The sequence below is a fragment of the Neophocaena asiaeorientalis genome, unplaced genomic scaffold (assembly GCF_003031525.2).
Source record: "Neophocaena asiaeorientalis asiaeorientalis breed wild unplaced genomic scaffold, Neophocaena_asiaeorientalis_V1.1 scaffold64, whole genome shotgun sequence".
Lineage (NCBI taxonomy): Eukaryota > Metazoa > Chordata > Mammalia > Artiodactyla > Phocoenidae > Neophocaena > Neophocaena asiaeorientalis.
The window spans coordinates 2,425,804-2,443,869 of NW_020185334.1; the positions used below are offsets into that span (position 1 = coordinate 2,425,804).

Here is an 18,066-nt window from a genome sequence, read left to right on the forward strand (position 1 = left end):
TATGCGGGCCTCTCCCGTTGCGGAGCGCAGGCTCAGCGGCCTGAGGCTCACGGGCCTAGCCACTCCGCGGCATGTGGGATCCTCCCGGGCCGGGGCACGAACCCGTGTCCCCTGCATTAGCAGGCCAACTCTCAACCACTGCGCCACCAGGGAAGCCCGTCTCACAAGTTTTGAAATGTAATATTTTTATTATCATTCATTATTAAATATTTTTGTTTCTATTTAGATTTCTTATTTGATCCATAAGTTATTTAGAGGTACTTTTTTCTTTCTTAATTTTTAAATTTTATTTACCTTTATTGACTCCTAACTTAATTGTATTGTAGTTAGAGAGTGTATTCTGTTCGATAATGTTTCTTTTTCTTTTTTTTTTTAACATCTTTATTGGAGTATAATTGCTTTACAATGGTGTGTTAGTTTCTGCTTTATAACAAAGTGAATCAGTTATAGTTTTGTTTTGTTTTTTTCCCTTAGATTCCACATATATGTGTTAGCATACGGTATTTGTTTTTATCTTTCTGACTTACTTCACTCCATATGACAGACGCTAGGTCCATCCACCTCACTACACATAACTCAATTTCGTTTCATGATAATGTTTCTTGAAATTTGTTGTGATTTAGTTTATGGATTAATGTATGGTCAACTTTTGTAAGTATTTATTTGTATTTGAAAAGAATGCTTCCAGTCTAATTGGTACAGAATTCTGTGAATGCCTATCTAATTAAGCTTTTTAATATGCTGTTCAGATCTTTTATTTCTTACTGATTATTATTATTATTTTGGTCATTTGACCTATTCATAGTTGGGAGAAATGTGTTAAAATATCTCATTGTGAGGTATTATGGTTTGCTGATTTCTGTTTGTTGCTCTGTTTTTGCTTTACATACATTTGAGGCTATTTTTTATTTTAGGTACATACAAATTTAGAATTACTATATCTCCCTGGTGTATCTAAACTTTCAGTATTTATCACATAGAGACCCTTTAGTTCTATTAACTTTTTGTCTTAAAACTTAATTTTCTTGATGTTAATATAGCTACGTTGTTTGGATTGGTATCTGCTTGGTATCTCTCTCTCTTTTCCCTGTCCTCTTACTTCCAGCTTTTCCATATCCTTATTTTTCAAGTGTATCTCTGATAAATAACATATAGCCAGATTTTAAAACCCAATCTTGACCTTCTAATAATAACCATTATTATTTTTAATTTATTCATTTTTGGCTGTGTTGGGTCTTTGTTGCTGCGCACGGGCTTTCTCTAGCCATGGTGAGCGGGGGCTCCTCTTTGTTGTGGTGCATGGGCTTCTCATTTTGGTGGCTTCTCTTGTTGTGGAGCATGGGCTCTAGGCATGTGGGCTTCAGTAGTTGTGGCACGTGGGCTCAGTAGTTGTGGCACGCGGGCTCTAGAGTGGAGGCTCAGTAGTTGTGGCACACAGGCTTAGTTGCTCCGCGGCATGTGGGATCTTCCTGATCCAGGGCTCGAACCCGTGTCCCCTGCACTGGCAGGTGGATTCTTAACAACTGCACCACAAGGGAAGTCCCTAACCATTATTATTTTTAAAGACAATATTAATTTTGATTTACATGAAGTTTTGCCATTTTATTTGCTTACCTATTCCTCGTTTCATTCCTGAGTCTCCTTTTCCTTCTTGGATTATTGTCTTAGTCCTTTCAGACTGCTATAACAAAATACCAGAGACCGGATGGCTTACAAACAATAGAAATTTATTTATCACAGTTCTGGAGGCTGGGAAGTCCAACGTCAAGGCGTAGGCAGATTTGGTGTCTGGTGAGGACCCACTTCCTAGATGGCTATCTTTTTTGCTATAACCTTACATGGCAGAAGGGACAAGGGAGCTTCTTGGGCTTCTTCTAGAATGGCATAATCCCATTCATGCGGACTCTGCCTTCATGACATAATCATCTTCCAGTGCCCTACCTCCTAATACTATCACCTTGGGGATTAGGATTTCAACATGTAAATTTTGGAAGGACACATTCGTATGACAGCAGTTATTTTCCTTCTTCTTAAAGTATATCATTCATTTGTTCATTCATTCAGCAGGTATTTATTGAGTGCTTAAGAGGTATCAAGTACTTTTCTGGGTGCTTAGCGTATGTTAGTGAATAAAACATACAAAGATTTAAAAAATTTATTTCTTCTTTATTTTTTTGGCTGTGGTGGGTCTTAGTTGTAGCACACAGGGTCTTCGTTGAGGCATGTGGGATCTTTCACTGAGGCGCGGGCTGCTCTCCAGTTGTGGCGCCCGGGCTTCTCTCTAGTTGTGGTATGCAGGTTTTCTCTCTCTAATTGTGATGCGTGGACTCCAGGGTGTGTAGGCTCCAGGGTGTGTGGGCTCTGTAGATTGCGGAACGCGGGCTCAGTAGTTGTGACACGTGGGTTTCAGTTGCTCCGTGGCATGTGGGATCTTAGTTCCCCAACCAGGGATCGAGCCCATGTTCCCTGCATTGGAAGGAGGATTCTTTACCACTGGGCCACCAGGGAAGTCCCTAAAACATACAAAGATTACTGCCTTTGTCGAGTTTCCAGTCTCGGGGGAGATTGGCAGTTTAAAAAATATGAAAATATGTGGTACATTTTAGAAGATGATGACATGTTATGGGAAAAAGATAAAGTAGAGTCAAGAAAGGAAGGTTAGGAATACCTGTGAGAAGGTGGTAGGGAGGATTAGAAGGAGGGCAGTTTGCAGTATTAAATAGAATGGTCCTTTAGGATTTCATTAAGTGCAGGTCTCTTGGTGGTAAACAAATTTTATTTTTTTATTTATAAGTGTATTTATTTTATTTTTGTTCCTAAAAGGTAATTTTGTTAGGTACCCACTTCTAGGTTTATAGTTACTTTTCTCTGAGTACCTTGAAAATACACCACTGCCTTCTGGTTCCCATTGGACTTTGGGAATTCTGCCTTCATTCTGTTGTGGTGAGCTTTCCTTTCTGTCTGGCTCCTTTTCTTTCTCTCTGGCTTCCAAGAGATCTGAATTCTTGTTTTTCATCAGTTCTGGGGAAATTTGAGCTATTTTCTCTTTAAATATTTTCACTTCTCTATTCTGTCAATTCTTTCCAGTTGGGCATACAGTAGACTTTTTCTCATTCATATTTTTTACTATCTCTTTCATATTTTCCATCACCCCCACTTGCTTACAATTGCAATCAAATGTGTATTAAATGTTATATAAATATAACTGTATTATACTATTAGGAAAAAGTTGAAAAATTTGTTCATGACCTGACGTTTTGAATTCTTGGTTGTGTACTTTAAAATAGATACATCAGCTGTTGATTTCTTTTTTTAAGGTAAAACTTAACAAACAGCAACACACACACAATCTTAAGTGTATAATTTGATGAATTTTGATATGTGTATACAACCATGTAACAAGATATGATATTGCTACTACTCTAGAAAGTTTCCTCACGCCCCTTCATAGTCCACGCCTCCTTCCCAAGACAACTATTTTTCTGATTCTTTTTCACCATAGAGTAGTTTTACCTGTTCTAAAACTTCAGATGAATGGGATCATATATTATGTACTCTCTTGTGTCCAGCTTCTTTTACTCAGCATACATCTAAAAGATTATCCATATTGTTGTACATATCACTAGTTCTTTTTTATTGCTGAGCAGTCCTCCACTGTTGCCTGTATCACAGTTTGTGGACCCATTCCCCTCTTGATAGACATTTGGGTTATTTCCAGGTTTTGACTCTTGCAGTTTGACTAAGGTGCTATAAACATTCTTGACAAGTCTTTTGTCATAGCTAGGTGTGTATATTTAATTTAGAATTAAAATTTTTTTGATTTAGAATTTTAAAATTGTGAGTAATACTTATTCCAGAAAAACCAGAAGCCAAATTAGATATATTCATCATTAATTTTTAAACTGATTTTAAGTCATTGGGATGTATTCTATAAGTGTTTTTATCAAATGGATGCAATTTAATGATCTAGTTAATATTATCTTAAGGAACTTGTCACAATTATCATCATTCTTAAATTCCTTAATTTTTATTTCAACTCCAGTATATCTTAGGTTGCTATCCTTAACCAGTGGTTCATTATGAGTTCAAATAAATAATATTAATTAAACAACATATGAATAAGAATAAAAATGATTTAAAGCTGTGTAAAGTTATCATTGTGGTGGTTGTTACTGTTCAACTGTGTAATAATCTAAGTCATGAGTATGTTCATAATCTAAGTTCAATAATCTAAGTCATGAGTATGTTCCTCTGGTCTCTACCATCACTTACACGTGCTCACTCAACATGTACACTGAGGCTCTCAAACGGTTCCATTTTGAAGAGAAAAAAATCTGTAATTCATTATTTGTAAGATTATTAAAAAAAAAAAAAAACCACTGAGATTAGCCACCAGAACACTATATAGGAATTCTGCCAGTTGGAAAACATTGTCCTTTGAGAGTCTGGAATTTTGGGGTAATCCTCTGGAACTTCTTATGATATGAATTTATAATTAAAGCTGTAATCCAGATATATTAAAGCCCCTTAAAAGCATTGTTAACACACTTTATTTTTATTTTGAGCTGAAAATGTTTCTGTTTTCAGAGTTGAGTGATTTAGGGAATTAATAATAGAGATTTTTATATAATATAATTTTTTCTCTGTTTTAGATATATTTGGCACTAATTATATAGTGCTGCAAAAATTTTAATGCATATTTATTAAGCAAAGAAAATCAAGGATTATTTAAAAATAGACATTATGACTGTAGTTTACAGAAACATCATTTGTAGTATTGGACATCAGAAGGGTAGTTTTCTGAAGGGTCACTGGATATTCTTATATCCAAATTTTCCTTGGTTTCAGCCAAGCCAGATACATGTAAGTAGATAATTCTAGCTAAATTGTACTTCTTTTACACACACAGCTGATATACTCTGAGCCCACAGTGGCCCCACTGTAGGGGGCTGGTTTTAGGAGATAGACCTGGAGCCAGATCTAAGTCTCTTGTAGCCAGAGGTATCATTCCATCTTTAGGATGCTCGAAGGTGGTAAAGCTTTATGCTGAAGTTACTGTGCTGTTACAGAGGGCGTTAAGTCAGCTGTGTTTCTCAAGTGGAAGCTCAGGCCAATCATAATGTTGCTTTCAGCCTAACAAAGGTGTACTGGGAAGGTTTGGTATCTTAAAAAAAAAAACAACAACGTATTATTATTGCATTAGAATAATCCCACCATACATCAGTTTCAGGATGCACTTTTACACTTGAGGTATTATTCTTATATTTTAGCTATTTGATATTTGAGTAATTCTGTACAGAAGAAAGACCAAGTTAGTGAGATAAGTAACTGATAGATGGTGTCTCTTGGCAGGTTTCAGAGTTCAGAGTGCAGGTTAGAGGCTTAATTTTCATGTGGAAAGTACCTACATTTTGTTCTGATGGATTTATTAGTTTACATATGTTACTTAATTTAATTCTTACAATAACTGTGTAATAGCCATCTCCAACTTGGAGCAAGAAAAATGAAAACTTTTGACATTAAGCCCAACAGAGATTACTAGATCCTTGGTTACTTCAAGAAAGTTTTATTTCAGTCTTTTCCATAACACATGCAATCTCTATGCCAACTTTATATACATGTGTTTATTCTGATGGGAACTATAGTTTATGCCACTGCTTTTTAGTCACAATTTTATCTAAAAAATTAATGCAACTAGCATGTTTCAGTCAGGGACAATAGGTCCATGTGTATCTATGTGGTGCATGTACTTCTAAGTATTTATGGAGTGTTAGAGTATAATAGCAGCTCTATATAATAGCAGTCATTGTGTGTTTTTAGCCTTTCTTAGATTTCATTCTTGTACAAACGAGCTCTGTGAAATTATTATAGCCAAAATACCAGTGTTTTTCACTCAGTTTATCTGCACTTCATAAAAATGCTTAAATGTTATTTCATCATCCTTCAAGTTGCTTTTCAGTGTGTGAAATCTGTGAACTAATTCTTGAATATTTATGAAGTAAGTCTGATTTTTGCAGGTGTTGCAAGCCATTAGGAATATTTAGCTTAATTTGGAACAGGATTCTCTATTTTTCGCTTGATTTTTCATTTTTGAAAAACAAGTTACAGTAAATCCATCTATGTATAATCCTTTTGTGGCTTTCTATAGTAGTTTGGTTAGGGATAAGAGTTATAGTTCACAATATCCTGATTGAAATGCTAAGAGAATTGTTTTACAGATAACGTATATCATTGTGTATATGTTATGTGTCCCCTCAGTAAGATTCTACTTTATAGAATGTTTGAGTAGGATCAGCAGTCACAGTGAATAAAAAAAGAACTAATAAAGAATACCCTTTCCTGACTTTGTTGTTGCTGTTTTTGAGGCAAGTTATTTTATAGTGCCTCTTTATTTGCATGAGAGTCGTCTATTTCTAAAAGAACCAGTAAGACTAATAAGATCATACTTTAAAATACTTTGTAGTATGTCCATAGTGTTATGGTTGTGGTGATATGCTGCCAGTTGGTAGTTGAACAAGATAGAGCTTAAATCTTTTATGCTGACATAATGTTGGTCTTAGGTGGTTTAAGTTTCTCCTTCAGCAGATTTGTGCCTATAAAATTATTTGCCTTAGAATGAGTAGAGCAGACATCTGGCTGATAATGACCTTGTGGGATGCTATCAGACCTTGTTTCTCAAAGTAGGGTCCATGGAGCAGTAGCATCAGCATCACTCGGAGGTTTTTAGATGTACAGTCGTGACTGACTCTAGATTACTCCATCATAATCTGCATTTAAACAGAGTCTCCAGTTGATTTGTCTGCACATTAAAGTTTGAGAAGCCCTCCTGTAGATGACATAAGACTTGGCATATGAACAAGAAACAATCTCTATCTGAGGTTGCAAGGATATAAAGATTTAGGAATTATTTCTTAGAAAAATGAAACAAATGTTCATCTTAAAAATACATTTGTCTTTAGGATTATCTCTCTTTTCTGGAATAAAGTGTGTCCAATGAATTTCTTTACTTTGATAATTCCATCTTATCTACCAAAGAAGACAGACTCCACTTAGTCTATACCAAATGAGTAAACCTGATTATTGTTAATCTTCCCTAAGATAGTGTCATTCTCTGGCCTTTTATGAAATTGACTCTTGAGAAAAGGAGATGGAAGACTGACGTTAGAATGGCGGGGCATATATCGTCACTTACTGGGCTTGGTTTTGTTATACCAGGGATACAGATGTGCTTTATTTACTCCAAATTTATTTATTTATTTATTTAATTTTTTTTGCTGTATGCTGTGGCCTCTCCTGTTGCAGAGCACAGGCTCCGGACGCGCAGGCTCAGCGGCCATGGCTCACGGGCCTAGCTGCTCTGTGGTATGTGGGATCTTCCCGGACCGGGACACGAACCCGTGTCCCCTGGCATCGGCAGGTGGAGTCTCAACCACTGCGCCACCAGGGAAACCCACTCCAAATTTATTTTATTTTTATTTTTTAAATTTTTATTGGAGTATAGTTGCTTTACAATGCTGTGTTAGTTTCTGCTGTACAGTAAAGCGAATCAGTTATATGTATACATATATACACTCTTTCTTAGATTTCCTTCTCATTTAGGTCACCACAGATCATTGAGTAGAGTTCCCTGTGCTAAACAGTAGGTTCCCATTAGTTATCTACTTTATGCATAGTGGTGTATACGTGTCAATTCCAGTCTCCCAATTTGTCCCACCCCTTCTTCCCCCCTTGGTAACCGTAAGTTTGTTGTCTACATCTGTGACTATTTCTGCTTTGCTGATAAGTTCATCTGTACCATTTTTTTAGATTCCACATATAAGCGATAATATACGATATTTGTTTTACTCTCTCTGACTTACTTCACTCTGTATGACAGTCTCTAGGTCTATCCACGTCTCTGCAAATGACACTATTTCGTTCCTTTTTATGGCTGAGTAATATTCTATTGTATATATGTACCACATCTTCTTTATCCATTCCTCTGTCGATGGACTGACTATCATAAATATTGCTGCAGTGAATATCGGGGTGCATGCATCCTTTCACATTCTGGTTTTCTCCAGCTATATGCCTAGGAGTGGGATTGCTGGGTCATATGGTAGCTCTATTTTTAGGTTTATAAGGAACCTCCATACTATTCTCCATAGTGACTGTACCAATTTACATTCCCACCAACAGTGTAGGAGGGTTCCCTTTTCTGCACACCCTCTCCAGCAATATATTGTTTGAAGATTTTTTGATGATGGCCATTCTGACCGATGTGAGGTGATACCTCATTGTAGTTTTGATTCTCATTTCTCTAGTAATTAGTGATGTTGAGCATCTTCTCATGTGCTTTTTGGCCATCTGTATGTGTTCTTTGGAGAAACGCCTATTTAGATCTTTTGATTGGGTTATTTGTTTTTTTGATTTTGAGCTGCATGTATATTTTGGAGATTATCCCATGTTGGTTGCTTCGTTTGCAAATATTTTCTCCCATTCTGAGGGTTGTCTTAAAGAATAAGGATGTCCTGAATGTGTGCTGTTTGCAGAATGAAACAGTGGATCAGACCTTTCCTCAGAGGTTTACAGTCAGGTTAGGAAATTATCCTTAAAATTCAGACAACCTACCACCAGAACTGTGATATTCTGGGATATGGCCATGTTGATCCACTGGCTGGTCTTGCCCAGCTGCTGTTAAGAGGGAGAGTAGGGACTCAGCACTCATTTCAGTCAGTTACACCTGTTGTATCAAAGTAAGTACTGTCATAGTGGAACAGTATATTTAAGGGGAGCTAGAATTTAGAGAAATAACCAAAGAAATGCAAACATCTAGATATACCTTCTCCTAATAGACTTAATATAATATTCATTGTGGCATACTCTGCCTCTTCTAGTTTCCTTTAAGGAAAAATCTTTTGTTTGCATTCTGCTTCCAATATTTCAAAACTCCCTTCAATGTTTTTCAACTTCTGAGGCAGCCTTGGGATCCCATTGACTTTTCTGGGGCTAGCCTTAATGTGGTATTTCAAAAACCACTCCGGCAGGTACCTCCTCAGCACAAATGATGTCTTGCTCAGTAAGTAGTATGAGCATAAACCATACAGGAGGGAGAGCTGGTCTCATTGAACATGGGCTTCTGCCTGACTCTTTCATACAGACTTGAGTGCTAGGGTGAGGGTAGGGGTCTCAGGTTCTGGGGCCCAGTGCCCTAGTGTAAGAGTACCACCATGACCGCTATGAACCTAAAGACCTGTAGTAGCCCTCCTTTTTAATATATAAAAAAGATAATTTTTCATGAAACTTTGTTCCCACTTCCTTTACTTCTGATTTTTATCCAGCAGTGTAAAGTTTGTCTGCCTTGCACAGGTGAACCAGAAATCTTTGAGGTAGGAGACAGCTGCTTGTGGTCACTACATGTGAAATGCCTTAATAAGCCTGTGGCACCTGGAATAAGACACAGAAACACAAAGATGCCTCCCAAGAATGTGCAGTTTTCTGCCATATGATTGGCAACCATGTTATTAATATAGCAGAGAAGGGAGCTTGCCATTTTCTCACAAGGAAGGAATTATAAAAGAAAATTGTAGCATGGTCTACACCAAGACTAGAAATGTCACTCTCTTCATTTATTGTGCTGAATATATTACTTTTAGAAATTTGTATATAATATTTAAAAAATACTAATAAGGACATTTATTAGTTCACTTACATCATAGATCTTTTCCTCTATAAATTCTCAATCGTGAACTTAATTCTTGAGATTAAGGAGACACGGCGATATACTGTAATTTATATTAAATTGTTTTTTTCTTCCTCCCTTAGAAAGGCACATTAGGCTTTTTATTAGAGAAAAGCAACCAGACACTCTTGGTTCAGGATCTTACAGTGGAGAATAAGTTTTGACTTGAACCGGATTAAGTGGCAACTTGATAATAAATAATTTCAGGAGATTGCTGAATGTTCCGGTTAAGGATTAGCTCAGATTTTGTTATGTCATGATTGTCCTGACAAGTGCTGTGTGGTCACATCATTGTCACACACTGTGCTTAGCGAACGCTCTGGCCACTTTTGCTCTGCAGGAGAATGACTCGGGCACTTTGGACACGGTGGGCGCTGTGGTTGTGGACCATGAAGGGAACGTGGCTGCCGCCGTCTCCAGTGGAGGCTTGGCCTTGAAACATCCAGGGAGAGTGGGGCAGGTAAGTGATTCTGGGGTTTTTAAACTAGTTTTCCAAGTCGAAACATGGAATTTTCTAGCCCACAAGTTTTTGAACCAGTAGAGATATTTTTTTTTTCTTTAGAAAAAACAAATGATTATTGTTCTTAGCACTTATGTAGTATAAATCATCAAATACCTGTTCAGGATTCTTTCTAAAATTAAAACCTATCTCACAGTAATAGGGTTCTTCCTGATCTTTATAACTGGTAATCCTATGTTTGGCTACTTTCAGCAGGCTAGCTACTGGCCTGGGCATTTATCAGACATTTAATAAATGTGCATCCATTTCCATTTTCTTTCTTTGTAAATGTCATTCTCTTTAGGATCCAGCACCTGACTATATGGCTGCTTGCTTTCCAGGTGGAAAAACAGTTTTAGAGTTACATTTTGTATTTCCTCCATTCAAGGAACAGTAACATTTTGACCCTCTAATCCCTCCTCTGATTAGGCATTTCAGCTATTTTATAGACTGACTAGCAGTCCAAGTCACCAACACATGATACCACTTGAGAAATCGAGATAGAAGGGTCTAATTTATGTGCAACTGGCTTATTCCCTGTTCACTTGTACATCTTCTTCACCCCTGACTCCTCATCTCCATCCAGCCTTTAGTACCCAACAGAGAATGAAATTTAACAATCCATTTGATCCAATAACCTTTCTGGGAATAAACCAATTTGACACATTACTTACAGCCTTAATAAATATTTGTTGAGTGAACAAATGAATTGGACACCCTCACAGAATCTGTTAAAGTTGTTGCACAGGGTGTGCTTAAGCTCAGTGCTTGGATCTCGTGTTGCATCTGTAGCACCTCTTGGCGTGCTCTGTGTGCTTTGTCTCCCACATTTGAAGAAGAGTCAGTGTCACAGTTGCTTTGGACGTGGTGGTTAGCTAGTGCTTGGAGCAGAGTGATCTGCTTCGTGGAGGACATCTTTGCAAAGCCCCAAGTGATGTTCCCTGATCTGCCCTTTATTGTGGACAAGCCACTCACAGTCCTATGGTGGGAAGGGGAAGGGAAGAATAATTAATTTTGTGCTACTCTTTGCCTACAATACGAGGGGATTTATGAGGAATGATTACTCAACATGTGGAAATGCTTTGAACTCAATATAAAAAGCCTTTGTCTGGTCATGGTATTTTTCCACATTATAAAGCCCTGTGTATTTATCAAGTTTGGAATAAGAAAACCAAGCTCGGCATATCAGATCTGGATGCCTCGGTGGAGAAGGAGAGAGAAAAGCCAGCAGAGGCGCCTTCATTGCATTGCAATTCCCATGACTTTCTTACTGGTTTTTGTTTGTTTTCGTTAGCAAAATAGCAACAACAGAACCAAGGATTGTGCTGGACTACGTTAGCAGGATATTACACCGAACCCTGCACGTGGGGTTGCCCTGGAAAAAGAAATACTGTAAAACTTAACATGTACACATTTGAAAGTTGCTAAGGGAGTAGGTCTTAAAAGTTCTCACTACAAGAAAAACAATTCTGTAACTGTGTATGATGACGGATGTTAATTAGACTAATTGTGGTGATCATTTTGCAATATATACAAATATTTAATGATTATTATTATTATTATTTTTTTTTTTTGCGGTCTGCGGGCCTCTCACTGTTGTGCCCTCTCCTGTTGCGGAGCACAGGCTCCGGACGTGCAGGCTCAGCGGCCATGGCTTACGGGCCCAGCCGCTCCGCGGCATGTGGGATCTTCCCGGACCGGGGCACGAACCCGTGTCCCCTGCATTGGCAGGCAGACTCTCAACCACTGCGTCACCAGGGAAGCCTTGAATGATTATTTTGTACACCTGAAGCTAATATAATGCGTGTCAATTGTACCTCAATTAAAAAAAAAAACAACCTTGCATATTGATTTGCCCCACTTGTCTAGTTTATGAATGCATAGTTTGTGAGAGCTGATAAATCAGGAAAGGGTGTGGAGGAGTCAAGAAAGGTGCTTACAGGAAAACACAGTTGCTTAATCGTGTTATATTGCTCAGATAGAGGAGAAGCAATAAGCCTAGAAATATGCAAGCATCAGATGGGAGGTAAAGAGCCGTTCTTCTTGAGGATCAGGACAGAATGAAACAAAATACTCAAGCAAACTATTTAAAGAAGCAAAGATTAATTATTTTTTTAAAATGTGCTGAAACTAGCTATTCTTATATACATTTTAAATGCACAAGTAACTCTTTAAAAATTTTAGCATATTACCCGTATTACCCAGCTGCTGAAGTGGCAATTTGAATTAGAACTTGTTTGCTTCCTCAGCTTATCGTAATGGTTGGAACTTACAAACGGGACACGAGAGGGAAATTATTGTCATTATGTTCTACTCTCCCCTAACCCTCACCCTACCCACACACAAACAGGCAGTTGAGTTAAGGGGCTAAGAGTGTGGATTTGGGATTTAGGTAAAACTTTATTCTAACCACCCCCCCCTTACCAGTCCACTCCCCATGGACAAGTTACTCAACGCCGTTAAGTTCTACTTTCCACAGCTATAAAATGGGGATAAGTAGCTACCTTACAAAGTTCTAGAAGGTTAAATGACATAATTCATTTCAGTTGCTTATCATAGTGCCTCCTAATAACAGCTGCAGCCTGCTGTTTATTAATCACTGGCTCTGTGCAGCAAGTGTGCCTGCAAGACTGTGAGGTGGGTGTTTTTATTACCATCATTTTATAAAAGAGGAAACAAAGACCCAGAGAAGATTAAATTATAATAATATCATCATTTGTATGACCTACTTTTACTGCATGTTAATAGCTTTGATAAAATTTTACTACTAAAAAGAAGGAAACCTTTTGCTGTTGCCCTTATTTTTAAAGATCTGCTTAAGGTTGTTATGTTTTATCCAGAGGAGTGGATAAGAGACGGACAGTCTCTGATTCTTTCTTTTATCTTAGCCATCACTGTCTCAGTCCAACCAATTTCAGAAGGTTAAGAAGGAAGACAACTTTAGGTCATGAAATTGAGGAGAGATAGCATAGAGAGGAGAAACAAGAGTAAAACAAACTTCCTTTTCATGGCCTCCACTGGGCTTCTCAGGGGTGTCCTTTGGCCATATTTACTATTTTTTAGGTGCAGACTCCTGGTCAAGATAATTGTGGGAAATGGAAAGGGCAATGGGCTAAGATCCAGGGTTTCCAGTGAAGGAAGAATGGGCCCTTCCACTGAGGTCACATGCTCTCTGAGGCTTCGGCTGACCCAACACCCAGCCTAGGTAGTACCAGTGGAATGGCTTATCCCACAAGTCTGCCATTTTATTCTGGAATCCATATGTTGAATTAATTCCATAGAGCTTTTAGTTGCCACTCTCACCCAGCTGTCTTGTGTGTTTTAGAAGCATGGTGTTTTCAATATGTCTGCCATATCAGGGGTGTTGTGTTCAGTTCTTGGTTCTACTTTTAAGAGGGGTATTGTCAGTGACAGTGGGGGATGGCAACTGTGGATCACATGAACATGGTCAGACTTCACCTCCAATTATCCTGGACTCTGGATCATTTCTCAGGGAGGGTCATTAGGGAAGTGGGGTGGGTGTGTGCATCTCAATGTCTTGGGGAGCAGTTCACAAATTCTTTGAGAGAGAAAAGAGAATCAGGGCATTAGAATAGATGTTTTCAAAAGTTTGGAGAACTTTAGGGGAAGGTTAAAGTATTTCCAGAGAGTAGACCTAGGATTGGTGGGTGGAAGTTAAGGAAGAACTTTCCACCAATGGAAAGTGTCCAGAAGGGGTATATGTTCCCACATGAGGTGGTGAGGTTCTCAGTATCAGAAGTGCCTGGGATATTTCACGAAAATCCTTGTTCTGGGTAGAATATTACAGCAAATTAGTTCTGAAGTCCTTGTAAAAAAGAATAAAATATCATAGAAAGCTGAAGTCTGTCTGGTCACCATTCTCAGTCTAAGCTGCTTCTTCCAGTCCTCACAAGTGAGTTTCTAGAATATAACAGTACTATTTTATGGGGTTATCTTTTGCCTTTATCAATCACAGAGAATACTGAATGTCTTGTAGTTTGCTGTTTGTTTTTTTTTTAACGCAATAGGTTTCAGAATTTCTTCTGTAATAGTTCTTAAAAATCTTTTTAAAGAAACTTAATCCTTTTCTCTAATGTTTGAAACAAATTCCACATATTGCTATGCCAATGTTTATTTAGCCATTTCTGTACTGATTGAATGTATGTTGTTTTCAGTATTTCATTCTTATCAAACAGGTGATAATGAATATTCTTGACCATGCCTCCTTGTATTTCTCTGTAATAGCTATCTAAGGGTTTTTCTAATTCTGCTTCTAAGGAATGGAACGGTTATCAATTGTGATTCCCCTTCCAAAGGCAGAGAAAATCATTGTGATTATTGAAGAGGTGAATCCAGACATTCTGGGTGGCACTGTTGGAAACAAAATAGGAATGATTGTCACACACTTTTATAAAACCACAGCAGCTTATTGTGTTCCTGGTGGTTTCAGACATATAAATTTATTCCACCACCTCACAAAGCAATTAGCTTGAACAGGCCTTTTTGTCTCCTTTCTTTCTATCTGGCAGAATCTAGCACAGTGGTGAGCAGATACTGGGCCCTTCGGTGTATACCTGTTTGCAGTTCTGTTGTGCCATCCCGAAGGAGGCAGGGAAAAGGCAATAAAACCTAAAGCAGCATTTGCTAGAGCGTGGCAGGAGGACCACCCGCGTTCTGGGCTCCTAGGCCTGGGTTAATGATGCTGATCCCTGGGCCAACCTCCAGACCATCAGGATATCTGGGAACCAAGGTTCCTATCATCATGCTCCCCAAGAAATCTGACTCACACCTAGTTTGACAAGTGTTATTTTAAGGCAACCACAGTGATTTCAAGGAGCCAGAAGAGCAACACCTGGCAAACTACAATAGAGGGAAGATTTTTCAGGGAAGGAAAAAATTGCTGTTGATGAGACTAAGAAACTTTCTTTTGTTATTTTCTGAAAAATTTTAGATTAGTACATAGCTGAAAATATAGTTTTGTTAATGTTAGAACCATTGTTTGGGTAGGTCTTATACAACCTCTGGTTATCACTCATTTGCTATACATCATTATTAGATGAGGCTTTATTAGATGGGTATGATTTCTGTCTTCTGGTGAAAGCTAGTACTTACATATAATAATCTTAAAATATTGTATTTATCTATTTTTCCTCCCAGGCTGCTCTTTATGGATGTGGCTGCTGGGCTGAAAATACTGGAGCTCATAATCCCTACTCCACAGCTGTGAGTACCTCAGGTATTTGCTGCTTTCATGACCATTTTTCATAACTTCAACCTTGTAGGTCATTTAATGATTGAAAACCATATTTTTATGTAAACACAAAGCATGTGCTAAGACGTCACATGGAAAGAACATTGATGCCTGAAAAATCTTTGATATTTGGGAGCTTTTGAGAATTGTTTCATAACGTAAGTATCACAGTATAGAGTATAAAGGCTTTGCTAACATTTTCAATACAACTTTGGAGTTAACTAAAATTTAATTGTATTTTTAATGGATTTTTTTTTCATTAATGACTCATGATAGTACCAAATTCAGGTCAAAATGATATAAAAGTAGCAAGGCATTTCAGAAGCTAAGAGGTCATTTCTTGAGTAAAATGTTGACATAAAACTTACAAGGTGTGTTTCAAACTGTGTAGTTTATGGCATCTACACTTTTGATAAAATGTAGGTCCTTTTTTTGTATTTGTATTAGAAGAGTCATTTTCATTTAGGGGTGTGTGTGTGTGTGTGTGTGTGTGTGTGTGTGTGTGCGTGAGAGAGTGAGTGTATGTTTGGGGGGAGTGGATTTTTAAAAAAAATTTTATTGGAGTATAGTTGATTTATAATGTTGTGTTCGTTTCAGGTGTACAGCAAAGTGAATCAGTTATATGTATACATATACCCACTCTTTTTTAGATCCTTTTCCCATATAGGCCATTACAGAGTAGTGAGTGGAGTTCCCTGTGCTATACAGTAGGTCCTCATTAGTTATCTATTTAATATATTTTAGTGGGGAGTAGATTTTAATGGGCAGAATGGTTGTTGTCTAGACCCAGGTTTTCATATGCTTTTGCCAGACGTACTTGAAGCTCTTCATGTAGTTGATATGCATGGTTGACATAATAATATTGGTTCATCCCCTTTGCTGTGCTGTCTCTCAAGTTACAGTCCTAGGCTTTTCTCCCCGACGTCCTCAGGCCTTATCAGGAGGCCGGTAGACAGGGCTGCCTTTCCTTCCTTTCTCTCTTCAGTTTCTTGCCACGTTGTTTTCTGTCCCACCACACTGACCACCCACCCAGTCCAAGAGCCCTCCTCTCCCGCTCACTCTTGCCTCTCTGTGGTCTCTGGCACAGGTCACTCTTTTCTTTCCATCTCCAGAATATATCCTGAACCTCTCTTGGGTATTTCTGCTTCCCTGACATGCTCCATTCTGTCCTTCGTCACACGGACTCTTCCCATTGCTAACGACCCCAGTGTGGGCCTCTGCCGGCTTTTCTTCATCTCACTGTGTGCTTCCTCTCGGTGATCTGGTATTATTGCTGTTGTTCTCATGATTTCAGCGGTTATCTTTTAACATATTGGCTTCCACGTCTATCTCTACTCTGGACTTTTCACTTGAAGTCCACCTGAGTTCTTTCTGCCTTCTTGTCGGATACATCCCTGTGGGTGTCATGAGATTCAGCAGCCCAACTGAACACCTCGTTCCTTATTCCCACGCCTTGGCCATCTTTCTCCTGTACTCTTTTTCTCTTTTACTGCCTTCACTATTCTATTTGGTCAGACTTGAAATCTTGGTACCATTCTCATATTTGTAGCTTCTTTCCATTTCTACTGACCTGACCCTGTTATTTCAGACACCCAAGCTCCTGCCTGCCTGTTGTAGCAGCCTCCTGACTCAGATCCATTATTTGCATTGGTGGAAAAGTGTGATTTTGAGCCACTCAGGTGAAGTCCAAACACAAATTAATGTTGAATCTAAACCATACGAATATAATAGACAAAAAATTGTTTTTCAGTCTCTCCATTTTGAAGAAATGAGCATAATGTAGTAATATGAGTTCATTTTTAATTTAATATTGCTGGCACATGAAAATCTTTACACATAATACTTAGGAATTAGCTTGTGCATAATGAAGTATGGCCCATGTCTATGGAAAATTGTGGTATTTGAACAAACCAAAGTCTAAAATAGGTAATTCATTGTTCCATTTTTATTTTCCTAAAGGAATATCAGTTGGTATCATGTGTTGTGTTGACTTTAATTTTGGTCAGTATGTGGTTCATGAGTTGGTGTGTTGCTATTTAAATGTTAGGAGACCTGAATTCTACTTGAAGCTGGAATCATGAGTGTCTGTCTCACTGTGTCACTTTGGAAAAGAAATTCAATCTCCTTGGGATTGTCCACCTCCCTTTTTGAAATTTGGTGATGTGAAATAAGAGCACATAAATCTCTATAGATTTGATTCTGTGAAGTAGATGGCAGTGGGTGGGTAAAGTTAAAATTGTAAAATTAAGGTCTTTCTCCCTTCCCCTTGAATATTTCCTTCTTTGCCCATCTTGTATCCACTGAAGATAGTTTTTTATATGACTAAAGATAACTTTAGGTTTCCAGTTTATGATATCTAGTGTAGCTTTTTAACTTGGATGCCCAGCTCATCATGTTATATCCTTCTTAAGTTTAGGAACTAACCATCATCAGCCTACAGAACCTGAGGATAATAGAGCAAGTCTCCATTTGCTTCCATCTGTGGGACTTTGTGTGATTGCTTCGCCCTTGTTTCTCCTGGGGCTGTTGCTATGAGGTTGACGACGGAAACACATGGCAGAGTTGGGTGACCACGTCAGAAGAAAGGTGGAGCAC

At 38.2% G+C, this 18,066-nt stretch overlaps 1 protein-coding gene across 2 annotated transcripts in view; it reads left to right on the forward strand.

The window, feature by feature from the left end:
* Window positions 1–18,066, forward strand: part of TASP1 (taspase 1) — a 235,488-nt gene that overhangs the window by 91,374 nt on the left and 126,048 nt on the right. For both annotated transcript variants that reach the window (XM_024735456.1, XM_024735457.1), the window contains 2 exons: window positions 10,062–10,181; window positions 15,378–15,456. In XM_024735456.1, the coding sequence (XP_024591224.1) occupies window positions 10,062–10,181; window positions 15,378–15,456 (199 nt within the window). The remainder of the gene's footprint in view (window positions 1–10,061; window positions 10,182–15,377; window positions 15,457–18,066) is intronic.